The 27,865-nt window shown below is 39.9% G+C and overlaps 1 protein-coding gene and 1 non-coding gene across 2 annotated transcripts; both read left to right on the plus strand.

The window, feature by feature from the left end:
• Positions 216-27,250, plus strand: UTP6 (UTP6, small subunit processome component). The gene is made up of 19 exons (XM_005693233.3): positions 216-410; positions 1,795-1,879; positions 6,301-6,342; positions 6,562-6,654; positions 7,785-7,832; positions 8,287-8,350; positions 10,133-10,251; positions 10,852-10,929; positions 12,131-12,212; positions 12,631-12,712; positions 13,657-13,841; positions 16,628-16,707; positions 17,254-17,331; positions 19,678-19,857; positions 20,732-20,812; positions 20,996-21,105; positions 22,078-22,144; positions 24,535-24,607; positions 25,632-27,250. The coding sequence occupies exons 1-19, from the start codon at positions 319-321 to the stop codon at positions 25,787-25,789; spliced, it is 1,797 nt and encodes a 598-aa protein (XP_005693290.2). The 5' UTR covers positions 216-318; the 3' UTR covers positions 25,790-27,250.
• On the plus strand, positions 11,064-11,137 carry MIR2332 (microRNA 2332). The gene has a single exon (NR_129669.1). It is a non-coding gene; the product is annotated as a microRNA 2332 (primary transcript).

Consider the following 27,865-nt stretch of genomic DNA (forward strand, 5'->3'; position numbering starts at 1 on the left):
CGCCCAGGTCTATCCGTGCGCGAACTTAGCGCCGCCCCCATTTTAGCCCCGCGCCTCAACTCCAGACCTCAAGCACTAGAGTTGAGCAGGTACTCGCAAGCAACCTCACAGTCAGCCACCAGGAGGAGACAGCGGCCTCAAGAGCCGGGAAGACCTGTCCAATGGTGGAGGCGGCGGAAGCGGAAAAGGCGGGACTTAGGGCGCTGGTGACGTCAGCACGCGCGAACGTTTTGGCCGGTTCTCGGGATTAGAGGGTGGCCATTTCCTTCGCGTGTCGTCGGTGAGAGGAGCTGTGGTGGGTTGTGAAGTTCGGCTATCATGGCGGAAATAATTCAGGAACGTGTAGAGGATCGACTTCCCGAATTACAGCAGCTAGAGCGCACTGGACTCTTCAGTCAAATGGAGATTAGGTGAGAGCGGAGGAAAGAGGAAGGGCTGGGGCGGGCAGAGGGGAGGCAATGGCGTGTGTGTGTAGGGGGCGGATATAGGGGCAGTTGGGTGGTTGTTTTTCTAATATGGCGGAAGGCCGTTTACAGATTTTGATGTTATCTAGAATTAATTTCTCATTCATTGCTAGGGGATCCGTCCTTTTACCCCGCAAACAGTATGTTTCTTCGTAGAGCCGAGTTTTGAGGCCATAAAGGTGATAAAACCAGGACCCCTACCGGTCAACAGCTAGTAGCAGCCCTGACGCAGTCGCGGGGGGCGGAGGGGGAGTCAGACAAGAGAAACCTTTTTTTCACGGTACAGTGTGGTGTAAGTTGGTTGTAGCCGAGTGTACGGCCTAAAGATGCCGACAGAGTGCTGTGTGCCTAGGGGTATGTGTGAGTGCTCCGTCGCGTCTCACTGCGACCCGCTAGGTTCCTCAGTTCATAGAATTTTACAGGCAAGAATACTGAAGTGGGTCGCCATTTCCTACTTCAAGGCATATTCCCGACCCAGGGATTGAACCCCCGTCTCTTGCGTCTCTTTACCACTGGACCGTGGGAGCCCACGAGTGATAATGTTTTCTAAGAAGACTGGACTTTGGGGATCATTTAATTCAGTTTCACGTTTTACCTTAGGGTTTAGCGAACCACGACCAGCATGTAGTTATTCATTAGTTTGTTAAAATTTAGTTTAATAGTTTTTAATAGCTTTCTGTGACTTTTTTCATTTTACAGTGACTGCAAATGTAGTACTATGACTGTGGGAACCTTTAACATTTGTTAATGAAACACAACATATTGTTAATTCTTTAGTAACTGTTTAGTAAACGTTATTACTATCGTTAGAGACGATTTTTGGTCTTGCACATCTTGGCTTAAATTCTAATATACCCATGTTCATTTCTTAAATACAGCGAGTCTTCATGAATAAGCCCTTTGTAGTTATGAAACCGGTAGAGACAGGTTGTGTTTTTTTTTTCCCCCCTTAACTGCTTGTTGAGAATTCAGAAACGAGGAATTTAGGAAAGAAATTTGTTTATTATTTAAACTGAAGTGACCTGAATTTGGAGGAAAAGAAATCTTTTCTGGTGGGACTATTGCGGTGATTTTCATGAAAGTTTTAAAGTACATCTTCATTCTCTTGAGACTGCATAAGTCCTGAAACTAATAAATATTGTAAATCAACTATGCCTTAATAATAATAATAAAGAATACAGAAGTGATTGTATAAGAGAATATTTACTTAATGAAAGATAATTATTTGGGAATTATATGTTCTTAAATATATTGGAAATAGACTTAAAATTCGAAAGTCTTTTATTTCTGCATATCTCAAGTGTTACATTTTAAGTGGCTTTCTCCTCAGGGCAATCATTAGGAAGGCTTTAGAACTAGAATACAGGATACAGCGAAGAAGTCTTTTAAAGGATGACTTTATCAGATACGTTCAGGTGAGTAATTTTATTATTTCTGAATTCCCTCACAAATTTAAAATCAGTTGTAGAATAGTTAGCTTGCTGTCAGTTTCCTTTGAACTTCTGGAACTGATGATGAGTAGAAAGGCAGTTTTTGAACAGGAATAGAGGTGATTTTGCTCTGCTAAGGGTTTGGTCCTTGGAAAACAACTTTCTCTTATTCTGTAGGGTTAGTACATCAGAGACTCCAAAAAACCAATGTGTTAGGATTTCAGCAAGAGATTTGATTGATAATGTCTTGTGGGGAAAAAGAAAGGAGCGTGAGTTTGATGCTAGCAGGTGGTTAGAAAGTTAATATTAGGTGCTTGTAGTGTGTTGATTTAGAGAGAGGTTAGGTTTGCTACAAAATTCTTCAGTCCTGAGAATGAATGGAAGAATTGAGTGAAGATAAAATGTATATGCTAGATCATTTTTCAGTTTGGTGAGAATAATCTGTTGGAGGACAAATTCAGGATTCAGAAAGAACCCAATAACGAGATGATGTAAGTCTTAAATTTTAACACTGATAAACATTATAAGAATAAAGGGTCTAAAGCTTAGATTAAAAAAAATCCTAGTGAATGAAATATGACTAAGAATGATACCTGGCTAAGAATCTTGTATTTGAAAGGTCCTAAGGTTTAATAGAATAGCAAGGAGAGATAAGAAAGCCTTCCTAAGTGATCAGTGCAAAGAAGTAGAGGAAAACAATAGAACGGGAAAGACTAGAGATCTCTTCAAGAAAATTAGAGATACCAAGGGAACATTTCATGCAAAGATGAGCACAATAAAGGACAGAAATGGTATGGACCTAACAGAAGCAGAAGATATAAAGAAGAGGTGACAAGAAAACACAGAACTATACAAAAAAGATTTTCATGACCCAGATGACCACGATGGTGTGATCACTCACCTAGAACCAGACATCCGATAGTGTGAAGTCAAGTGGGCCTTAGGAAGCATCACTACAAACAAAGCTAGTGGAGGTGATGGAATCCCAGCTGAGCTATTTCAAACCCTAAAAGATGGTGCTGTTACAGTGCTGCACTCAATATGCCAGCAAAACTCGGCAGTGGCCATAGGACTGGAAAAAGTTAGTTTTCATTTTCAACCCAAAGAAAGGCAATGCCAAAGAATGTTCAAACTACCGCACAGTTGCACTCATCTCACAAGCTAGCAAAGTAATGCTCAAAACCCTTTAAGCTAGGCTTTAGCAGTACATGAACCAAGAACTTGCAGATGTTCAAGCTGGTTTTAGAAAAGGCAGAGGAACCAGAGATCAAATTGCTAGTCCGCTGGATGATAGAAAAAGCAAGGGAATTTCAGAAAGACATCTACCTCTGCTTCATTGACTATGCTAAAGCCTTTGTGTGTATCACAACCTACTGGAAAATTCTGAAAGAGATGGGAATACCAGACCACCTTACCTGCCTCTTGAGAAACCTGTATTCAGGTCAAGAAGCAACAGTTAGAGCCGGACATGGAACAATGGACTGGTTCCAAATTGGGATAGGAATTTGTCAAGGTTGTATATTGTCATCCTGCTTATTTAACTTACATGCAGAGTACATCATGCTAAATGCTGGGCTGGATTCAGCAGAAATTAGATCCCTTCCTGTTGAATTGAATAGCTAAATGTGCTGGGAAAACTTTAAATCTTCTAAAAATAATGAATGACTTTAGGTTCGGAAGAGTTTCTTTTTTCTTTTTGTTTTGTAAAATTTTGTTTTTATTATTTCTTTTAAACACCAGAAACATCTTGTATTGCAGTATAGCTGATTAGCAGTGTTGTGATAATTTCAGGTGAACAGGAAAAGGACTCAGCCATACATGTATATATATGTATTCATTCTCCCCCAGGCAGGCACATAACATTGAGCGGAGTTCCATGTGCTATACAATAGGTTTTTGTTGATTATCCATTTTAAATGTAGTAGTGTGTACGTGACCTTCCCAAAGTCCTTAACTGTTCCTACCCTCTGGCAACCATGAGTCTGTTCTGAGTCTCTGTTTGGTGAGTTCATTCGTGTCTTTTTTTTTTTTTTTTTAGATTCCACATATAAGGGATGTATGATATTTCTCCTTCTCGGGAAAGGTTTCTTATTTAAATTGAAGTGTAGTTGATTTACTATGCTGTGTTTATTTCTGGTGGATAGCAAAGTTATTTGACTATTCATACATAATGTGTGTGTGTGTATATACATATGTAATCATTTTCATATTCTCTTCCATTATGGGTTATCACATGATATTGATTATAGTTCCCTGTGCTGTAGGACCTTGTTGCTTATATATTTTATATATAGTAGTGTGTATCTCGGAGAAGGCACCCCACTCCAGTACTCTTGCCTAGAAAATCCCATGGATGGAGGAGCCTGGTGGGCTGCAGTCCATGGGGTCGCTAAGAGTCAGACATGACTGAGCGACCTCACTTTCACTTTTCACTTTCATGCATTGGAGAAGGCAATGGCAACCCACTCCAGTGTTCTTGCCTGGAGAATCCCAGGGATGGGGGAGCCTGGTGGGCTGCCGTCTATGGGGTCGCACAGAGTCGGACACGACTGATGCGACTTAGCAGCAGCAGCAAACTACGTTTGTTTTCTGTCTCTGAGTCTGTTTTATTAATGAGTTCATTTGTGTTGTATGTTAGAGTCCACATATAAGTGATACCATATGGTGTTTGTCTTTCTGACTTATTTCACTTAGTATAATAGTCTCTAGGTCTGTCCATTTTGCTGCAGATGGCCTTATTTCATTCTTTTTTTATGAGTGAGTTGTGTGCGCAAACCATGAAAGAGAAGACCAGTTTGTTTGTGTTAAAGGTAAAAATTTCTGTGCAAAAAGGGAAAGATACATATTGTAAAAAGACAAGCCACAAAATGAGGTATTTGTAGTACGTATAGTGAGAATCTAGAATAAGTAAAGAACTAAAAATCAAGAAGAAATGACGAGTAGAAAGAAAATGAAAACAGGAGAGCTAGGAACAAGCAGTTCATAAAGGGGAAGCATCAGTCATTGGTAAACTTAGGAAAAGATGTTCACCTTTTTAGTAATCAGGTAAATATTGATTAGAATCAGGGGGCACTACTGCTTTATAGCATCATATTTACAGACATCTTGAAGACTGACATTATTAGTATATGGTTTGTCCCACCACTTTGAAGAGCAATTTGGCACTGTTTCATAAAGTCGGAGATGCATGAATTCTGTGACCCGGGGTTTCATTCATTCATACAGTGTATATTGAGGGCATGTTAAGTACATGGCACTATCCAGTCCATTGGGGGTACAAAAGTAAATTAGGCAGACAAAAATCATTGCCTTTAGGAGCTTACATGTTAGTAGCAAAGTTCCTGGATGTATCTATAAGAAGACCTGTTCAAGAATATTTATTTCAACTTTTTGTAATAGAAAAATTTGAAACAAATACTATCACAGGAGAAAGGATAGGTAAATTGCTCATTTCTATAATGAAATATTATACAGCAGTTACAATGAATGGACCTGAATTCCTTGTGACAACAAGGCTATATCTAAAGTCACAATGTTGAGTAAAATAATGGAGTGATGGGTTCGGTATGATACTATTTGCATAAAGTTTAAAAGCATTTAAGACCATATTACAATAGAGTTTGAAGTCATGCTTTTGAATGATAAACAACTGAGTCAAGATAGTCATTTCCTCTGGTGAAGAAGAAGAGTAGAATCAGACATGGTTCATAGGGGGCTTTGCCTTTATTTGAAATGTTTTATTTCTAAAAATATTTTGAAGCAAATAGAGTAAAATGTAGGCTTTGATGTAACTGTGGTAGCTGCATGAGTGTATGTCTGTATGTTTGAAATATTTTGTTTTAAAATGAAGCATGAGATCTTGTAAGGTTCTGTGCTTTCTCTTTCTAGTATTCCACCCCCCGCCCCGCCCCCGCCGGTAGTTTTCAAGCTTAGAGAGGAATTATTTTTGGAGAGTCTTAGAGGTTCTCAGGGGTCCTTTAGAGGTGAGGGTAGGGAGAGCCAATTAGGGACTGTGTTTCAACTAGTACAACCCTGTATCTGCTTTATTTGCTTGTACATCAGCTAAAATATTTAAATGGTTGATTTACTGAAAGTTGGCACACACTGTTGTAGACTAGGTTAGATTGATAAAGTAAATCGTAAGTCTTAACAGCTTTAGTAACGTGCATTCTTTTATCTAAGATGTTTGTATGCTAATATACGTATATGTGAGTTTTGTAGATGTAAGGTGCATTTTCAGGGAATGCTAGATACTTATTGTAAATCAGGTTTCTTGATAGAAAGTTCTCTTCTGTTTTAGGCTCTTGATTTTTATTTACTTTATAGTTTTAACCAAGTGCATTGCCTCTACATAAAAGGTTATAATATTTCTTGTTTTCTTTTTTATGTGTGTTTTTCTTTCACAGTATGAAATTCATCTTTTGGAGCTGATCGAGAAACGGAGAACTGTAAGTAGATTTTCTGAAAGTTGGAAAAAATACATTATTAATTAATATGACTCTAGAACATGGGTTTGGGAAGCAATTGGCATTGATAATTGTGTGGTGGTATGCTCATAATGATGTTTTTAACTATTTGCTTTCTCTGTCAGTACTGTTTAAAGATCAAGTGGGGTTTGGATAAGTGGGATTAAGCTGAGGCTTTTTTTTTTTAATGTCCTTTTTCAGCGCGTTGGATATACATTTAAGAAGGATGAGATTGAGGATCCTATAATACATCGGATACAGAGTGTCTTCCGACGTGCATCAATTAAGTGGAAAGTAAGTGTTCAGTGTGTCCTTAACTGTAAGAGATGTGAGGATATGTATTGTATGTATTATGACTTGGATGTGCAAATGTGTAGTTGTGGATTCTTATCATGGGTATCTTGATACTTATTCTAGTGATAGTATCATTACTTGAAACCATATACCAACCATTAAGAAAATTGATTGCATTACCTTAGTTATTTTTTGAGGATGATGCTGAAAACAGTGGATATCATACATATTTAAGGATCATAAAATTATCTGAGATGTGTTTGGTTATGTCTCTAAGTAAAATACAATGAAGACTTGAGGTGGAAGAAAAGGTGAGAGTGTTGTTCAGTTGCTAGGTGGTGTCTGGCTTTGCAACCCCACGCCAGGCTTACCTCTCCTTCACTATCTCCCAGAGTTTGTCCATTGATTCGATGATGCCATTGAACCATCTCATCCTGTTGCCCCCTTCTCCTCCTGCCCTCAGTCTTTGCCAGCATCAGGGTCTTTTCCAGTGTGTATGCTCTTTGCATCAGGTGGCCAAAGTATTGGAGTTCCAGCTTCAGCATCAGTCCTTCAAGGAATATTCAGGGTTGATTTCCTTTAGGATGGACTGGTTTGATCTTGAGAGTAGGGGCATTAGCTCAGTAACTTGGTTTCTCTTCAAGTTTGGTTCTGGGACCAGGATATATTATCTGGGAAGTATTCTGGATTGTTAGGAATGATAAATTTTAGTTTGTAATCCCTGATTGAGACCATTTCAGAAGTGCATTTTTTAAAAGATATTTTCTTGGCTGTGATGCATGGCATGTGGGGTCTTAGTTCCCCAGCCAGCGATTAAACCTGTGCCTCTTGGATTGCAAGCATGGAGTCTTAACCACTGGAGTGCCAGGCAAATCCCTCAAGAGGGCATCAAACAAATTGGATAGATTTTTGTCTTAGTGCGTGGGAGGCGGGGTTAGGGGGAGACAGTTATCATGGTTAAGAGATCTAAAGCCTGGGTGTGTGACAGCCTAATAGGCTGAGGGATGTGGTATATAACACATTGAAGATTCCAACATCTTCCTCTGTTGCAAACAAAATTGATGAATGCAAAGGTGTATTGTATATAAAATTTCAAATGCAGGTAGCTTACTACATTGCTTTTCTTGCAGGATGATGTTCAACTTTGGCTGTCTTTTATAGCCTTTTGTAGGAAGTGGGTGAGTATTGGGCAGCTCTGTCTCGCTCCCTTTTTCCTTTTGGTTAGCCTGCATGTTAAACCTCCTACTTGACTCCTGAACTTTTACGTTTTCTCCAATGACGTAGGCAGGGTTAACAAACAGGAAGAGAACTCAAGAATGTGGAATTTCAGTGTAACATTTGCATGTCTGAATGACTATATAGATGGCTTCTATATTAGTTGAAAGGAAAATGATCTTTATGTGTATTTGTTCATTAAAGTTGAAATCATTTTTTAGATAATGTAAAATGTTTATCTGTAGTTGTTTAGGTAGAAGAAAGCTGTGAGTGAATCTTTGTTTATATCTCCCTAGCAATAACAGATCTTGCCTCATTGGGTTTTACAGGGGATTACAGTACAGTACAGATCACTTAGAGGTTCATATCAATGCCTTTGCTGTGCAGGAAATAGAATTTTTCTTTTTCTTTTAATAGGCTGCCAAGGTTCACCTTAGCAAGATATTTTCTTCCTTGTTGGCCATTCATTCAAACAAGCCAGGTAGGTGATATCCTCCTTAGTTCTTTGTCTACCTTTTTTTGTGGACTAAAGCCATTTTGGAATTTATTTTGCTTTATAGACCTGAAAGAATTATTTTCAGGACCTGAGCATAGGATCTTGGCCTCAGCAATTTTTATTCCTGAATTAGCTGCCTTTTTAGTTCATCACTGCCTGCTGTATACTAGTAACCATGCTAGGTACTGTGTCTGTGGGCAAGAAGGACTGCAGTTCTTTTTAGCTGATGGTGGAACTCCTCAGTGCTTTGAGGGGTATTCTGTTTGGAGGCACTCAAATCTGAGGATTTCAGAAACTTAAAGGGGAAAATATGAATACAGATTTTTACTAGGGTTATTCCTGGATAGCTCAGTGGTAAAGAAACCACCTGCCGAGCAGGTGATTTGGGTTCGATCCCTGGGTTGGGAAGATCCCCCCGAAGAAGGAAATGGCAGCCCACTCCAGTATTCTTGCCTGGAAAATTCCATGGGCAGAGGAGCCTGGCAGGTTACAGTCCATGGGATTCCAACGAGTTGGATATGACTTAGGGACTAAGCAGCAGCAGTGGCACTGGCACAAGGTAGGTACTCAAGAAGAAAACCTCTTGTGAACACCCGTATTTTATAGTGGAGGTGCTTAAGTGTCTGTTCTCTAGTATTAGGTTTACACTACACAAGACTCAGAATTGGCTGCATTTGGCACCAGTTAATTCAGAAGGATCCAGTAGTACTCTCAGCAGCCTGGAGGTTTGTCTCAGATGTGAGGGCATGAGAACACATGAGTGGGCAGAGGAGAGAAGACCCCTGGAGGGATGTAGCTTCCAGGTATTATATATATGAATTGTGCTCAGTTTCAAGAGTCACATGCTCAAGAAAGTGCAAAGCAGTGGCTCTATACCATTCAGAGTTCTAGTACAGATACAGTTACCAACCATGGGCCATTTTTACCAAAAGCAGTCTTCTCTGGTAATAGCTGATTCTATGAAGTCTCTGGGAAAGAGCTAGAATGTTAAGGTTAATTTCTCATATAGAAGGGCAAAGGTGTTTTTCTTTTAAAGTCTTTATTTCCAGTAGGTACAGTAGAAAAATTTTTGATTGAGTCATTTGAAAGAAATCATTAATATTTAAATAATTTTTCCTTTAAATGAAAAATCATTTAAATACAGAGAAAAGAGCAAAATAATTTATTTCATTATCTCTAAGATGCACAATTTTTCCCAGCCTTAACACTTAAAATTTGTATGTGACTTAAAAATGAGATGATTGACCTTGGATCTGATGAAATAAAGTAATGGGCACATAAGTACCCACTGCTACTGCTACTGCTAAGTCGCTTCAGTCGTGTCCAACTCTGCAACCCTATAGATGGCAGCCCACTGGGCTCCCCCATCCCTGGGATTGTCTAGGCAAGAATATTGGAGTGGGGTGCCATTTCCTTCTCCAATGCATGCATGAAAGTGAAAAGTCAAAGAAAGCTGCTCAGTCGTGTCCGACTCTTAGTGACCCCATGGACTGCAGCCTACCAGGCTCCTCCGTCCATGGGATTTTCCAGGCACGAGTACTGGAGTGGGGTGCCATTGCCTTCTCCATAAATACCCACAGATGTTAACATTTACTAGTTTGGTTCAGAACACTTTTTGTTTTAGATAAAGCAACAGTGCTTTATAGATAACTGTTAGAAACTCCCTATCTCCATCCCCTTCTTGATTGTCAAGTTTAAAAAAAGTTGGGTATCAAAACCTGACTTGATTATTTTATTGAAATGAGGTTGAATGTCTTCCACTTACAGGTTTGTGGATTTTGGCGGCCAAATGGGAACTGGAAGACTGCTTGTCTTCAGAAAGTGCAAGACAGTTATTTCTTCGGGCTCTGCGCTTTCACCCACGTTGCCCAAAACTTTATGAAGAAGTGAGTGTGCACATAAGATGAGAGTAATGGCTCTGTTTGGTCCTCTGGAGAAAACATGTATGCTTCATTAAGTTAAGGCTTTGACTTATGGAGGCTCGGGATAAGTAGGGGAGCTGCTGGGGAAAAGGGGCCAGAAGAGTATTTCTTGGCCAGTATTAGGTATTTACCTTGTTCATCTTCCAGATCTTTAGTGAGAGATGGAGACTCCTACCTTCCCATTATGGTGGGAGGGATAGGGAGCTGAACCTTACTTTTCTTTAGTTGAGGCTTAAGGTTCATTTTTATACTTTTGTACATATGTATATATGCATTTGTTCATTGACTCTCCCCTCCTATTGTCTCTTCCCCTCCACTTCTTCCTCCCCTCCTCTCCCTTCCTGCTGCTTTTGCTCTTTTTTCTGTAAAACCTGGCATGGCCAAAATCAAAAGAGCAAAACAGCATACCTTGTCAGTGTCAGCTAGTTTCATAACAAGAGAAAATATAGTCTCTCCACGCTTCCTCAGATCTGATACTTAACGAGTAAGAAGTGTCATCTTACATATTTCTAACTGAAAAATTATCTCCAAAGATGATTAGTTTGTTATTTCCTTTCTGTGCAGTACTTTAGGATGGAGCTGATGCATGCTGAAAAATTGAGGAAGGAAAAGCAAGAGTTTGAAAAAGCCAACATGGATGTGGTAAGATCCTAATATACTGTAACTTGTTGATAAGATAGAGTGTTTTGAGTTTGCTTAGGAGTAAAAGAAAGTCTTTGGGAGCACTGTTCGTGACCTGCTGGTCTGCCTGTGGCTGGCGGGTTCCATTCCGGTGCCATAGCAGCTCCAGCACCATGTGACTGACTGCCTGGCCTGGAGGCCCTCGGTTTAAGGTCTTGGAGACAAAGTGAGATAAAAAGAAAATCTTTAGAGTGGTGTTTTTTTTTTTTTTTTCTTTTTTAAAATTTATTTATTGTTGGCTGCACTGGGCCTTTGTTGCTTCGTGGGGGCTTTCTCTATAGTTGTGGTGAGCGGGAGCTACTCTAGTTGTATATGCATCCTAGAGTGTACAGGCTTTAGTAGTTGTAGCATGTGGGCTCAGTTCTCCAAGGCATGTGGAATCTTTCTGGACCAGGAATCGAACCCATGTCCTCTGCATTGGCATGCAGATTCTTAACCACTGGACTATCGAGGAAGTCCCAGAATGTATTTTTCATTCCAGCTTAATGTTTGGAAACATAATGTCCTGCATTGACTTAATTAAAATGGGCCTAGTAATAAAAGTGGAATTTTGTGCTTTTAAAACAAACATTTGGACTCATGGGCGTGGCCCTTGAAATTATTACTGATGGAATGGCCAAAAACTATTCTTTATGATCTCATTCAGTGATATGTTAATGGTTCTAAGGAGCTCAAGAAAGGTGGTGAAATGTATGATCCCTAGCTGCCTTTCTTTACCTATTCATGTAATTTTTTACCTGGCAGAGTGAGTTTAAAGAAATAAGTTTGAGAATGTTAGAGCTGAAAAAGGAACTTCGCTGTCATCTGTCCTAGCTCTGAACTTTTTAACTAGCTAAAATTTTACACAGAAGAGTCAACAAAGCACGTAAAACCTGACCTATTCAGGGCTAGATGGAGACTAGGACCTTAAGCCGTGTGATCTTGCCATCACTCCAGGAGCCTGGGGACACAGTTGTAAGATCAAAGATCTTGTTCATGTTGCACATTTGACAACTGAGGGAAACTGGCCTAGAGAGAGGTGTGATTTGCCAGAGGGTGTGATTTGTGTCATGCGTGATTGCTGTCATGTGGCACAGTTAGTCTAGGATTGTTAATTTTTGCCCTAGTGCTTTTTCTTCTTGCCAGCACCATCTGTTCAGTTGTTTAACATCCCACTCTTTAGGGGAGTCTCGAGCATGCTGAAGAAGTCCTTACGGGCGAGTTGGCGCGGATCATCTATAAGAATGCTATAAGTGTAATTAAAAGTAGGTATCTTTTGAAAACTTATTTATGGTGGGAAAATGAACCATTCTATTTATAATGAGGAAGACCTTTAGCCTGTTTTGAGAATTTCTGTTGGAATGTGTAAAACTCATGATTGTGGGAAATAGTGTCCTATTTCTTTAAGAAAATGCAGATTTCCCCTTGGATTATAACCGTGTCTAAGTTTTTGAGTACCTAAATCATGATTTAATTAAGTTCCTTTTGCCCTAAGACACTTAGAATAAAAGTTAAAAGTACTTACTGGATACTCAGATATTAACAAAGACTTTGTATTGTGGGACTGTTATTTTCTTCCCCATTTTCTCTTTCTTCGCATTTTATAAAACAAAACTAATGCTAGTACTTCGAGAAAGTGCTCCTTTAGAGTCTTACTCCACTCCCCTGCTTTTAAAATTTTAGGTGCAAAATTTCATGTGTCACTGCTTTCAGTTGCACAGCTGTTCGACTTTGCCAAAGATCTGCAAAGAGAAATTTACAATGAGTAAGTAAAGTAGTGGAAAGGTGACTAGGTCTGTTTTGATCTTGGGGTAATGATTTAAGTTGGATATTTAGAGAAGGGGAAGGAAGATACCATATAAAATCCTTGGAGAGAAAGCTGTTTTTGGACTATTACATCACAGTACATAAATGTATTTTTAAAAAATATTTATGGCTGTACCAGGCATTAGTTGTGGCATGTGGGATCTAGTTCCCTGACCAAAGATCGAACCCAGACCTGCATTAGGAGCATGGAGTCTTAACCACTGGACTGTCAGGGTAGTCCCTGAAAATGTATGTTTGGAGAAGTTGTTTTGATTCACTCACTGGCTTTCTGTTCAGTAAGAAATCTGTGCTACAGCTTAAGTAAAAATCTATATTCCGGCCTTCCTGATGTGTTTTTTGTCCTTAAGATGAGAGTGAGTGAATGTTTATAGTTCAGTGCTACGGGTAATCAGACATTGTTGTTTTAATGTCTGGTTGTATGGTTGAAGAATTATTTGCAGCCTACCTTCTGGGTCCTTCACCCTTGGGAAGACTTACATTCATAGGAGATAAGATAGAACTTGGATCTGTTTGCTCTGTGGATACCTTTAGGTTTTTGGCAGAGGATTAGACTCCTATTAGAGAAAACCCAGAGCCTGGGCTCGAGAACCAGGAATCTTGTCACACATACCTGCCTTTGGCATCTAATTTGTAAGTTAATATTTATGAATGAGACAGTCTGCAGTTAACAAGTGTGGATGCTTCTTAATGGATGGACCGTTCTCATCCATTGATACTTATATAGTGAGGGTGAAGACATCTGGAGAGCCGGTTGGGAAAGGACTCTTGTGATGAGGGAATTGATAAAGAGGTGTTCTCAGTACGTTTTCAGAGCATTGGGACTCTCTGTTCTGATAGTCTGCATCAGTTACATGTCCTAGCTTGACAATCAGTATTTTTTAGCCTTAAGGCTCTGCACACAGACGACCCCCTCACTTGGGACTATGTAGCCCGGCAAGAATTGGTGATTCAGTCACAGCCAGGAGAAGAGCTGCCTGCAACCAAACAAGCCAAAGCGAAGGAGGTGGGCCGCCGGGAGGAGAGGTGCTGTGCTGTGTATGAGGAGGCGGTAAAAACTGTGCCCACAGGTGAGCTTCCCCAGGCCCTGTGTGCCTAGGAGCGATGGTGTTCCTGAGTGGGAACCTGGAGCTTCATTCTCAGTAGCAGAATCAGTTCTGGAACCTCTGTGTGGTAGCTTACAGTGTGCCTGGCTGGCTTTCCACTTCTTTCTCTTTCATGACCTTCCCCGAGAGCTGTGTCATTTGTTCATTTATTTGGGGAAATAAATTATACTTCAGTTGGTCTGTCGTGTCCGACTCTCTGCGACCCCATGGACTGCAGCTCGCCAGGCTTCCCTGTCCATCACCAACTCCCGGAGCTTGCTCAAACTCATGTCTATCAACTCGGTGATGCCATCCAACCATCTCATCCTCTGTTGTCCCGTCTCCTCCCGCCTTCAATCTTTCCCAGCATCAGGGTCTTTTCCAGTGAGTTGGTTCTTCACATCAAGTGGCGAAAGCATCAGATTTTCAGCTTTAGCATCAGTCCTTCCAATGAATATTGAGGACTGATTTCCTTTAGAGTGGACTGGTTGGATCTCCTAGCTGTCCAAGGGACTCAGAAGAGTCTTCTCCAACACCACAGTTCGGAAGCATCACTTCGGTGCTCAGCTTTCTTAATCTAATTCTCACATCTACATGACTGCTGGAAAAACCATAGCTTTGACTAGCAAAGTAATATCTCTGCTTCTTAATAGCCTATCTAGGTTGGTCATAGATTTTCTTCCAAGGAGCATGTGTCTTTTAATTTCATGGCTACAGTCACCATCTGCAGTGATTTTGGAGCTCCAGAAAATAGTCTGTCACTGTTTCCACTGTTTCCCCATCTATTTGCCATGAAGTGATGGGATCAGATGCCATGCTCTTAGTTTTCTGAATGTTGAGTTTTAAGCCAACTTTTTCTCTTTCCTCTTTCACTTTCATCAAGAGGCTCTTGAGTTGTTTTTCACTTCCTAACATAAGTATGGTGTCATCTGCATACCTGCGGTTGTTGATATTTCTCCTGGCAGTCTCGATTCCAGCTTGTGCTTCATCCAGCCCAGCGTTTCTCATGATGTACTCTGCATATAAGTTAAATAAGCAGGGTGACATATACAACCTTGATCTACGCCTTTCCTCACTTGGAACCAGTCTGTTGTTCCATGTCTGGTTCTGTTGCTTGACCTTCATACAAATTTCTCAGGAGGTAGGTCAGATGGTCTCGTATTCCCATCTTTTGAAGAATTTTCCACAGTTCTTTGTAATCCACAGTCAAAAGCTTTGGCGTAGTAAATAAAGCAGAAGTAGATGTTTTTCTCATACTCACTTGCTTTTTGGTGAGCGAGTTGGCAATTTGATCTCTGGTTTCTCTGCCTTTTCTAAATCCAGCTTGAACATCTGGAAGTTTACGGTTCACATATTGCTGAAGCATGGCTTATAGAATTCTGAGCATTACTTTGCTAGCATGTGAGATGAGTGCAAATGTGCAGTAGTTTGAGCATTCTTTGGCATTGCCTTACTTTGGGATTGGAATGAAAACTAACCTTTTCCAGTCCTGTGGCCACTGCTGAGTTTTCCAAATTTGCTGGCATATTGAGTGCAGCACTTGCACAGCATCATCTTTTAGGATTTGAAATAGCTCAACTGGAATTCCATCACCTCCACTAGCTTTGTTCATAGTGATGCTTCCTAAGGCCCACTTGACTTTGCATTCCAGGATGTCTGGTTCTAGGTGAGTGATCACACCATCGTGGTTATCTGGGTCCTGAAGATCTTTTTTTGTATAGTTTTTTAGTGTATTCCATTGCCACCTTAATATCTTCTTGTTAATATCTTTTGCTGCTGTTAGGTCCATACTGTTTCTGTCCTTTATTGTGCCCATCTTTGCATGAAATGTTCTCTTGGTATCTCTGATTTTCTTGAAGAGATCTCTAGTTTTTCCATTCTGTTGTTTTCCCCTGTTTATCTGAGGTTGTTGATATTTCTCCTTGCAATCTTGAGTCTAGCATGTGCTTCATCCAGCTGGACATTTTGCATGATACGTAACAGTATACAGCCTTGACGTGCTCCCGATTTGGAACCATATTGTTCCATGTCTAGCTCTAACTGTTGCTTCTTGACCTGCCTACAGATTGCTCAGGAGGCAGGTCAGGTGGTCTGGTATTCCCATCTCTTGAAGAATTACCCACAGTTCATTGTGATCCACACGGTCAAAGGCTTTAGCGACCGCATGGACTATATAGTCCGTGGAATTCTCCAGGCCAGAATACCGGAGTGGGTATCTTCTCTTCTCCAGGGGATCTTCCCAACCCAGGGATCGAACTCAGGTCTCCCGTATTGCAGGTGGATTCTTTACCAGCCGAGCCACAAGGGAAGCCCAAGAATAGTCGAGTGGGTACCCTATCCCTTTTCCAGCGAATCTTCCCGACCCAGGAATCGAACCAGGATCTCCTGCATTGTAGATGCTTTACCAACTGAGCTATCAGGGAAGCCCAAATTATACTGAGGAAATGATATTTTAGAAGATTGCTTGATCATCATTCCTTGATTATTTCCTGTTACAGATTTACTTCACAATTTTGCAGTATTGGGAAAAGTAGTGGGTACCTGACATGGATAGGCTTTTGTTTTTTTTAAGGCTTTTAATGTTTATATTTCTGTCACTTCTCAGTTGTTTTGCCCTCAATATTTGAGATATTTGATAGACTGTAATCACAATTTATTTTTTTTTCCACTTCAAACTCTTCCTCAGAGGAGTTTTTCCTGAGATGATGTGAGGACTGTTAGACTAAAAAAAGTGCTGGTGGTCTGATTAACATAAGCTTTGACTTTTTCAGAGGCTATGTGGAAGTGTTACATGAACTTCTGCATGGAGAGGTTTACTAAGAAGACAAGCAGTCGCCTCCTCAGAAAGAAGGTATTGACTTTTAAGTGGTGAAAATGGCTGACTAGACAATGTCTTCTTTCTTTCATACATACACACACACACACACACACACACACATTTTTTTTGTCGTCGTTTTTGGTGAGATGTGAAGGGCTGCATGGCATGTGGGGATCTTAGTTCCCCAACTAGGGATCTTACCCATGCTTCCTGCATTGGAAGCATAGAGTCTTAACCACTGGACCACCAGCGAAGTTCCAGAAAGTGTTTTCTGAAAGAAGAACATGGGCACAGCTCCTTGGGGTCTGGGAGTTTCCAAGAAGGTCATGAATAAGCACCTTTTCCTGACTTGAAAGGCCTGAGTCAGCTGCTTTGATCTAGTTCTGGCCACATATTGGAGGGGATGCACTCTCCCTGGGCTGCGCTTGGTGCAGCTGCCCAAATCCTTTAGTCGTAAGTGAAACCACCTCAGCCCCTTCTCTGAATTCTCAGAAGTAAAACTGCTTCTGTTCCTGTCAAAGGCCAAAGGCCCCTGCTAGGATCTTTGTAATGAACTGAAAAGATTTTTTTTTATTTCAGAGGCTGGAAAGAACCATGGCTGCATTCCGGAAGGCACATGAGCTCAAACTTTTACCAGAACTCCAGTACAGGCAGCTGGTAAGGACACATTCATGCTGATTACATGTATTTCGTTCTGGTTGGTTCATGCTCGTATAGTGTGTTTAAATATATATGGTTTTATAAGTAAGCACATTTGGAAGATTGGCATGGTAGATGTAGAGAGTTTATTATTTGGTTGTCAGTATTTGGTAAATCTGTACCAGTAGAGGGAGGAATGTTTTTAAGTACGTAGTGGAAAACACTGAAGAGTCATACTTGGGTGTATTCTGTCTGTCTGTTCGTGTTTTCCTGAACCTGTGCTTGGCTCAGAGTAACCGTTGGTACAATAAAGACAGATGTGTTCCAGTGTTTTAAAGTTGACATTTTAGTAAGAAGCACATTAACCCATCCTTATGTTCTGAAGTGGGTAAAGATTATATAGAGACCAGGATAATAGTGGGATTATTATTAATAGTAGTGTAGGAATACACAGGTCTAGACTGGATTTTGCCACAAAATAGGCAAACTGCTTAACCCTTCTGAGACTGTTCACTTAATTTTAGAGTGATAGTGATCCTTGTTTTTGCCACCTCATAAAAAACTGTTCGGAGCATTACATGAGATTGTGAATGTTAATGTATTTAAATACTTTTATAGGGGAAGAAAGGACAAAAATCTGTATTTATTGAGTACCTTTTACTTATACAATTCTTTTTATTTATATAGTGTACATAGTTTTTACATAACTGCCATTAATGTTTTGCTATTTTGTGTTCTGCTGTTTTTGCGTTAATATTTTGTCTGTACTTCTTACATGGATCTACATAAGCAACATGTCAGTAGTGTATCATGTTATACCACGACTGGGGTGCCCTTCGTTCATTAGAGCATCTTAGTTGTGAAAAGTCCCCTATTTTGGATGAGTTCAGATGCCATGTTTGAGCTGTTAATTGAATACTGGTGAGATAGTCCCACCCTGTATGTTTGTTCAGCTGGGTGCATCTTGGAGTGCCTTGGTAGTCATATTCAAGTTCCATTATTGGTTTCTTTTGCCAGTCATAACTCTGACCATTTCATTTTTATTTATATATATTTATTTATTTTTAAGTTTTGGCTGCACTGTGTTTCATGTGGGATCTTACTTCCCCAACCAGGGATTGACCCTGCATCCCCTGCATTGGGCATGGAGTCTTAACCACTGGACCACCAGGGCAGGCCTGCTCTGGCCTTTTCAGACATCTTCTCTTCTTTACAATTCTGGCCGTAACCCTTCCAGGCCTCCCTGTGTGTCACTGATTTGGTGACCTTGCCTTTCGTGGGAGTCCTTCACTGCACTACCTCTTAACTTCAAATGCTTGGTTGATTCTACACCCATCCTTTCTCCAGATTATTCTCCACAGAACGATCGTTTAAAATCTATTATCAGGTTATTCTGTGGCTTCCCATTGTCCTTTGGATAAAGCTGCTCAGTCTCCTTAATTTGGCCCCCAAGGAATTTCCAGTCTCTCCAGTTTATATCCCAGCCCTCCAGTCATTCTGTGCTTCGATTTCCTTTTGGATCCAAAGTTTCTGTCATCTTTAGCCTCTTGCCCATGTTGGTGGGAGAGTCTTCCTTTTCCTGGTGAACTCTGCTTACACCTGAATAATGCCTGATCTTTCTGAAGTCTTGGCACAGATGGGGCTTCCATTTGGGGAGCCCTTTCTGATCACTGCTGAAGACAGTGCTTTGTACTCCTATAGCATATGATTCTTTTCCTGTGATCATACATATCACATTGTCTCTGGTGCTAGACTGGAGGCGCTGTGGGTGTTTGGGAACACACTTGACCTTCTCATTATTGAAGATTCAGTAATGATAATACACAGTGTGCAGTTAACATGCTTGCTGAATAAATGGATTACATATGGCCATTTACTTACTACTTCACAATTTTATAATAATGGATTGGTTTTAGATTTTTCTGTCCCTATTACAGTAGCATGGACACAAGCATTTTTGAACAGGTAATATTTCCTCCTGTTTATTTCTTGGGTCATACCTGTTAAAGTAAAACTCCCCAAGTTTATGTATGAACATGCTCATGACTCTTCAGAGAAATGGTACCAGTTTATAGTATGCCAGGCTCTTGTTTGATTGAATGAGTTTCTTTCTTTACCACCACACAGATAGTAGTTTTATCTTTACTGATTTTTATATTCTGTTCGGTGGGTGTGGATTTTGTTGCAGTGAACTATGTTATTAACAATTTCGCTTTCAATCTAAATTATTCAGGGCCTTTGCTTTTTAGCTCTTCCCTGTTTTTTCGATAGTCTTTGGGAATAGGAACAGGAGTGAAGGTGAAATTCCAGTTAGATAACTTAGATCTCAGCAGTGACTTTTGGATGGCCCTTTGTCTTCTGCAGAGCACGTTGTTGCTGCATCGCCAGTTGTTAAAGGAATCCCTGGAGGTGGCAGACGCTGGGGTGAAATTGTTCAGGAAATCAGTGGAGATGTGGCAGGTGAAGCTGGAGGCCCTGATTTCGTCAGAGAGCCACGAGATGGCCAAGGGTTTTGACCAAGCCTTTGCGTACCTGAAACCTCAGGTCTGTGAGTTGGGTCTTTTGCATTTTGTTCTATTTGGGACCTTTTAAGACTTCAGCCAAAGTGTGTTTGGAGTAGAGTTGTCAGAGGAGAGCTCGCCTCAAAGTGCATTCATGGTGATGGTTGAATCAGGATCACAGGTGGAAGAATAACTTACATTTACTAGCATGTTTCTACATCTTTATTTGAAAATAGACTAAATTATGTAAACTTCTCTACTTCTATTTATATATCTGATAAGTGAAAACTGTTAATAGAATATTATTTTCATGTGCTTCCAAAGCTGACCTTAAGTCCCATTTTAAACACATATATTTCTAAACTCTAAAGTTTATTTTAAAATTGAAAAAAAAATTTAAAAGAATAAGCTTTAAAGCTTCATGGTGAATCTTTTATACTAGTAGGAAAAAACCATTCTAGAGGTTAAAGTGGGGAGAAATCATAATTATTTTATTGCTTATCTGTGTGAGCTGCTGGGACATGAGTGAAGTCCAGGCAGTTCAGCCTAGATGAGTTAGCACTTGTGTTGTAATCCTCCACAGCAGACTACAGATCGTATATAGTGACCTTACGGACAGCTTGGGTGTAATTGTGGGCTGTTACATGCTTAACTAACAGATGATTGATAATAATAACTTCAGGCAGTAGTCCCCAGGAGAGGGGAAGTAGAATTAACAGAATAGTGTTACTTTGGGTGACTGAGTCCACAGGCTCTCTGTTTTGGCGTACCATTCCTGCCAGGCACCAAGAGTTCCATGAGGACAGACTGGGAATGACTCTGTATTTCACATTTTATTTCAAGGGGGACATATTTTTATAGTGACTAGTTTTCAGAGCTTGGCACTAAGCTGTCATTTTCTGTTTTATGGTGAGCAGATGTGTCTTCCGTTGTGGCTTACTTGGGCCCAGTGGAGTGAAGATGCCGGAAAGCAAGAAGAAACTGAAGGAATCTATAAGGTACAGGCCCCCTGTCATAAGTCTCATGTGGGTAATGAGCAAATAATTCTAGTTGGCTAGCTTTCAAAGGGTTTTTTCCTAAAGCATTGTTCATTCAGTGTGCTGGGATGGTTTTAGGAAATTTGTCTTGATACCTACATGTCCCCTTATGTAGCTTGTTTCTTTTTTTCTTTTCTATTTTAGAGAGCTATCTTCCGTCTCTCAGGAGCTGACTCAGTCCCTGTGAAGGAAAAGTATCTGAATTGGGCTTATCGAAGTGGTGGTTACAAAAAGGCTAGAGATGTGTTTAAAAGGTACTTACAGACATGTGCAGCTGTTACTTGTCTCTCCACCCCATACTCAGCCCCTTGCACCCATATTATATGTGAGGAATAAATCCAAGAGCCTTTTGGTTCATGCCCACTGTGACAAATTTTTTTAAAAAGAGAAGGAGGTAGGTAGCAAACAATTCATTATAATCCCATCATTAAGAGAAAAAGCATCTTTAATCTTTTTAAAATTTGTCTTTCACCCCAATAAAAATTAAAGGGACTTCTCTGGTAGTCTGTTGCAAGGCAGGGAATATGGGTTCGATCCCTGGTTGGGGAAAAACATGCAGAGCAGCTAAGCCTGCCCATTGCAACTGCTGAGCCCTTGCGCCACAGCTAGAGTCCACATGCATAATGAAAGACCCCACATGACGCAGCTAAGGCCTGGTGCAGCCAAGTAAATGATACCAAAAAATTCTTCTTTTAAATCTGTTTTTCGCATATCTGAGACTATACTACAATCACATGTGGTGTACCACTTTTTATTGATGAGCCTTAGACTGGCCTTTTTCCTATCAGTAACAATTCTTTAACATTTATTAAAAATAACTTACGGATATGCCATAATTTATTTGGCCACAGTAACTGCTTTGATGAACCCTGCTGCACAAATATTCTTTGTCCATATTGGAAATTATTTTCTCAGAATATATTCTTAGAAATGGGCTTATTGGTGTCCTTCAAAAAGACCTTGAGATGAAGGAGAGGGAACTTAAAACCCTAAAAGTGAGAAAACAGAAAGAAAACTAGGTAGGCGTTTGGTGGTGGTGAAGAGTTCAGGCATTGGAGACTGGAAATGGTGAGTAGCTGGTGGTCAGGTCCAGTCCCTGCACTGAATTGCAGCCAGAACTTTATCAGACCACGTGTGGCGGGGGCCCTGGCACAGTATTTATATTCACGATTTGTAAGAGGCTTTCTGTCTCTGTGCAAGATAACAGTTCCCCACTTCCTCTTTAGTTTACAGGAAAACCGTCCATTTTCAGTTGATTTTTTCAGGAAGATGATCCAGTTTGAGAAGGAGCAAGTAAGTGTCCTGTCTGTGCATTTCTCGTTGGGAAAATGGATTAGCACGTACTCATCTATGGCAGCATTATGTTGTTTAAGACGCTCTCATCATAATACAGTATAATTTCTGGTCCCTTCTTCCAGCCCCTTTTCCATAGATGTGATTTTAGGAATGGTAGCCAAGCAGAGAAGAAAAGTAACCTGTCTTGAAACTAGACAACTCAGACGTTGTCTCATATAGGAAGCTGCGCCCTGCCTCCACAGTGCCCTGGTTGTCTCTTGTTTTGGGCTGTGAGGTAGAGAGAAGGCACACATAACTGTGTCCGGTGTTTCTAACTGAACTTGTGAATGAGGAAAAACAGGAAAATGTCAGTTAGAAAACACAACGTAAAAGTCCAGATATATCTGTAATCTCATCACCAGTGACTCACCCAACCATATTATTTTTATTTTTGTTGTTTTTTTAATCCTTTATTTACCTATGTTTTGTACTGTTTTATTTCTGACGATACATGGAGTTTTTCTTTTTTTCTTAACATTATTTTGTAAACATATTCCTATGTTTTCACATGGTATCATTTTCAATGATTGTCTTACTAAACCTGTAAGTTTTCTTAACCATCCCATTATGTATAGGATATTTCCAGAATTTTGGTATTGAAAACAGTGCTGCAAGCATTTTATTTGTATACAGTTTTTTTTCCCTGTTTGAATTACTTTCTTGAGATAAATCTCTAGGATTGGAGAATACTGGCTTTTTTTATGGTTCTATATTGCCAGATAGTTTTCTAAAAATTATGGTGATAATCGCTGCATACATATATCATTATACCTGTTTTCTCCATATCTTTTCCATGTGTTCAATTTTGTTTTCTCTTCTTTGGCATTTTGATTTGTGTTTATTATTTTTCTTTGAATTTTGAGAAATTGATAATGAGGTTGAATTCTTATTTTCAAGGTTTTGACCCCTGTGTGGGTCAGTGATTTGTTTTTGTTGTATAGGAGATAATCTAACATAATAATTCATAGCCTGACTTTGGGTTAGTAACACAGTGGTCATGTACCTTGGACAAGTCACTTAATTTTAACCTGTGACATACTCAACCTGTAAAGGAGGTCGTAATACCTGTTTTGGAGGGGATATACAGGGCCAGATGGAAGACTGGATGGAAAGGACTTTGCATAGTTACACATTTACTGTGAGCCCTTCGTAAAGTGTGATTTCTGTCTTTCATCCATGTGTAAGACACGAAGTAAACTGGCTTTCTGTAAGATAGTACAGTCTCAGCAAAGAGAAATTGAAACGAGGACATAGTTATTTGACTACATAAAAAGATTTTTAAACTGAAGATGTTTATCTGCTTTGAAAATTAAACAGAGAAAACATTTAAAGTAGAGGTGAAGAATTAACATTTGTTGTTGTAAAGGTAGTACTGGCAGGAAGTTCCCTGCTGGTCTAGTGTTTGGGACTCAGCTTTTAATGCTGTGGCTCAGGTTCAGTCCCTGGTCAGGGAATCCTCAGGGAACTGAAATCCCATAAGCTGAGTGGTCCTGCACTGCCCACCCCCCACCCCCACAAGGTAGTGGCTACTCTGCTTGGTGAATAATTCATTAGTAGTTTAATTGAATCCTTACAAATTGCTCTAAGAAATAATGTTACTGTTATCCTCATTTTATGGGTGAGGAAACTTGAAGGTCAGAGGGTTCAAAAAACTTGCTAAAGTTCATGTAACTAGTGTTTATGTAGTGCCTTGATATAAACAATTTTTTAAGGTGAGCATAGCTAGTTTGTGCTGCTGCTGCTGCTAAGTGTCGCTTCAGTCGTGTCCGACTCTCTGCAACCCCATAGACGGGGCCCCACTGTCTCTGGGATTCTCCAGGCAAGAACACTGGAGTGGGTTGCCATTTCCTTCTCCAGTGCATGAAAGTGAAAAGTCAAAGTGAAGTCGTGCCCGACTCTTAGCGACCCCGTGGACTGCAGCCTACCAGGCTCCTCCGTCCATGGGATTTTCCAGGCAAGAGTACTGGAGTGGGGTGCTAGAGCCCATATATTAAAGGAAGAAATCCCTCACCATAGGGAGTAGAACCTTCCCCATTTATTAAGTCAAGTCCTGCAGGGTTTCACATATATCTTCCTGTGGAGCTGTCCTTGTTCCCTTAAGTGAGAATTGATGAGGCTTTTTGCAAGCCACCAGAGCAAAGTGCTTTTGTCACTGTTTAACTTTACTTCACTCTGCCACATAGTACATTTGACTTTTCTCTGGATAAGTTCAGAGTCAGGCTGTGTTTATTTAAACCCATCTTTCCTCTCCTTTAGATACCTAATAGACAGTAGTAGCAATATGTGTGGAATGAATTTGTGACATTACAGATTAGACTTTTGAGGCAAGATTGTCTGATTATTTATAGGAATCCTGTAAGATGGAGAACTTAAGAGAGTATTATGAGAGGGCTTTGAGAGAATTTGGAACTGATGATTCTGGTAAGTAAACTTCAGTTAACTATTTTTGGGTCATGGCCCTCCTTGAGAATAAAACTTAGCATCCTTCCTTTGCTTCCTCCCTTACTTTGTATGTAAATAGTTGCAGATATAATTTTACTGCTGATTTCAAGTTTACAAGCCCAGAACGAAGCCCATGGGTCTTCTATTAAGAAGAGCTCTGGATTAGAGGGAGATTTGCTTGGTTTGGTTCTTTTAAAAAATGTGATATTTGTAAGGAAAAGATTAAGGTAGGTCAGAACAAAATGGAGTGGGTATTATGTCAGGGGAGTGGTGATAACTAATTGACAAAGGTTGTCATGGGCTATTGCCACATTGTCTTAACTTAAAGGACTTGTAAAACGTACCTCTGGGTATAGGTATGTCATGTAAAGTCTGTTGATTTAGGAACTCAAAAAATTACACTTACAGATGTTAAACTCAGATTTTAAATCATACATTAGGTTTTACAAGGTTTTAGCATACTTTCTGGTGAAATGAATGAAAACAGCATTTTTACTAACATTAAGCACGTTTTATTAAGCATGTTGACAAGGTTCCAGTAAAGTCATTGAGGTAAAAAGAGACTCAGCAAAATCCTCCCTCGAAAATATATTTAGCATTTTTGAGTTTACGAGATAAATAGATTGTCATGATTAAAGTGAAGTTTTCTACTTAAAAACAAAAGGTTTTGATGTACCATACTAAAGAAGCTGAGAGTGAAAGTTGCTCAGTCGTGTCCTACTCTTTTCGATCCCATAGAATAGTCTATGGGATTTTCCAGGCCAGAATGCTGGAGTGGGTAGGCGTTCCCTTCCAAAGAAAGAAGGGGGAGAGATATTATTTTACCTAGAAGCCACTTCTAAAGTAAGAAGCTGAGAGAGGTATTATTTTGCATAGTTTTCTAGGAAAATAACTGCACAGAGTTGTTTCTTAGAAATCTTGCATTGAGTTGATGTTAAATAATTAAGTTGACCTAATAAAGCCTTGTCAGTTATCTCATTGTATGTTTGGATTCCCTTTAAAGATCTCTGGATGGATTACATCAAAGAAGAATTGAACCACCCGCTTGGTAGACCTGAGAACTGCGGACAGCTCTACTGGCGAGCCATGAAAATGTTGCAGGGAGAGGCAGTAGAGCAGTTTATGGCTAAACATGCTCTGCATCAGGCCGGCCGTTTGTGAAAAGAGGAAGAGCACAGTCACCTTTGTCAAATAGTGCTGTAAGCCCTCCAGGCAGATTTGTTTTATGCAGTCATCTGCAGTTTGCTGAGATGGTGTCTCATTTTGAGGCCTGCTTTAATTTTGTTGACGTGTTAATCTTGAATTCCAGAAAAGAGAAGTGCTGCTTAATGGCCAGAAGCCAGTTGTTGAGGCCAGACCTGTGTAGATCCTAAATGTTTTTCAGAATACATGGAAACGATGTAACTGATCTTGTTTTACTACACCTTGTCAGGCTTGAGTAGCTCTAATCTAGACCTCAGGTTCAGTTAAAATGGAGACGAAAATACAGTTCTGTTTGTTTTCTCCTTATAAAAGTATATGTGGTGTGCATTTTGTGTGAAAGTATGGAGGGGACAGAGTAATTTTGCAGTCTTGTCATCTGGACTTAAACTCACTGGTATGATTTCCTTTGTTAGAATTGGATTTACACTGTTAGATCATTCATTCATTGAGTCCCTGTCATGGGCAAGAAAGAAGACAAGCTTTTGGGCATATTTATTTTATGCAGTCATCTGCAGTTTGCTGAGATGGTGTCTCATTTTGAGGCCTGCTTTAATTTTGTTGACGTGTTAATCTTGAATTCCAGAAAAGAGAAGTGCTGCTTAATGGCCAGAAGCCAGTTGTTGAGGCCAGACCTGTGTAGATCCTAAATGTTTTTCAGAATACATGGAAACGATGTAACTGATCTTGTTTTACTACACCTTGTCAGGCGTGAGTAGCTCTAATCTAGACCTCAGGTTCAGTTAAAATGGAGACGAAAATACAGTTCTGTTTATTTTCTCCTTATAAAAGTATATGTGGTGTGCATTTAGTGTGAAAGTATGGAGGGGACAGAGTAATTTTGCAGTCTTGTCATCTGGACTTAAACTCACTGGTATGATTTCCTTTGTTAGAATTGGATTTATACTGTTAGATCATTCATTCATTGAGTCCCTGTCATGGGCAAGAAAGAAGACAAGCTTTTGGGATGGAAGTGGGGGTTAAAGGTGTAGAGCTGATGTCCTGAGTTGGTTGAAGCAGCAGAATAGGATGCTAGGTATTAGGGGGAAAGTTATCCTTTAAGAAGATTTTAAGAAATTACAAAAGTGTTTTTGTCTCTGGGACTGATCTGGAGAGAAATGTTTGCACTGGAGAGACCCAGTAACAAGGAAAGGCAGGGGTAGGGAGTAGCTTAGAAAGAGAAGGGCTTCAGAGGCAAGGATGGAGGGTAGCTTACAGCAGAGACGGGCATTCCTGGAGAAGAAGAAGCGGTTGTTTGAGTTGTATATCCTTTAGCGTAACATGATGTTACTGGGAAAAGCGTTCAGTACAGTTTTACTTACAGTGTTTCACTTAATATTATGTTGTTTTCCATGTTATGTCCATGTTATAAGTAGCCTTGAAAACGTGAAATAAATCCACAGCATTCCATTGAATAGATGAGTCATGACTTATTTTTACTAATCGCTTGTGGTTGGACCGTGTGCCATTTTTTCTTGTAAGTGCTGTTGGTGAAGATTCTTAAAAATCTTGTTCACATCCCTGGTTATTTCTTTGGAAGACTGACATCTGACAGTAGAAATTCTGTGTTAAAGGATTTTTTTTTTTTCCCCTCTCTCCTAAGTTGCTGGGAAACACTCATCTATTTTCTTCTTCTTTTTTATTTATTTATTTATTTTTTAAGAAAATTTTTATTTTTACTTTATTTTACTTTACAATACTGTATTGGTTTTGCCATACATTGGCATGAATCCACCACGGGTGTACATGCGTTCCCAAACATAAACCCCCCTCCCACATCCCTCTCCATAACATCTCTCTGGGTCATCCCCGTGCACCAGCCCCAAGCATGCCGTATCCTGCGTCAGATATAGACTGTTGATTCAGTTCTTACATGATAGTATACATGAGGATATAATTATTTTAAAGAGTATTGATAAGTATTGCCAATTTGCAATGTATGAAAATACTTTAAAGCATTATGGGTATTTTATATATTTTTTACCATTTTAATAGGTGAAAAATGATATATCCTTGTTTTAATGTGCATTTCTTTGA

This window comes from Capra hircus, chromosome 19 (genome assembly GCF_001704415.2).
Source record: "Capra hircus breed San Clemente chromosome 19, ASM170441v1, whole genome shotgun sequence".
Taxonomy (NCBI): domain Eukaryota; kingdom Metazoa; phylum Chordata; class Mammalia; order Artiodactyla; family Bovidae; genus Capra; species Capra hircus.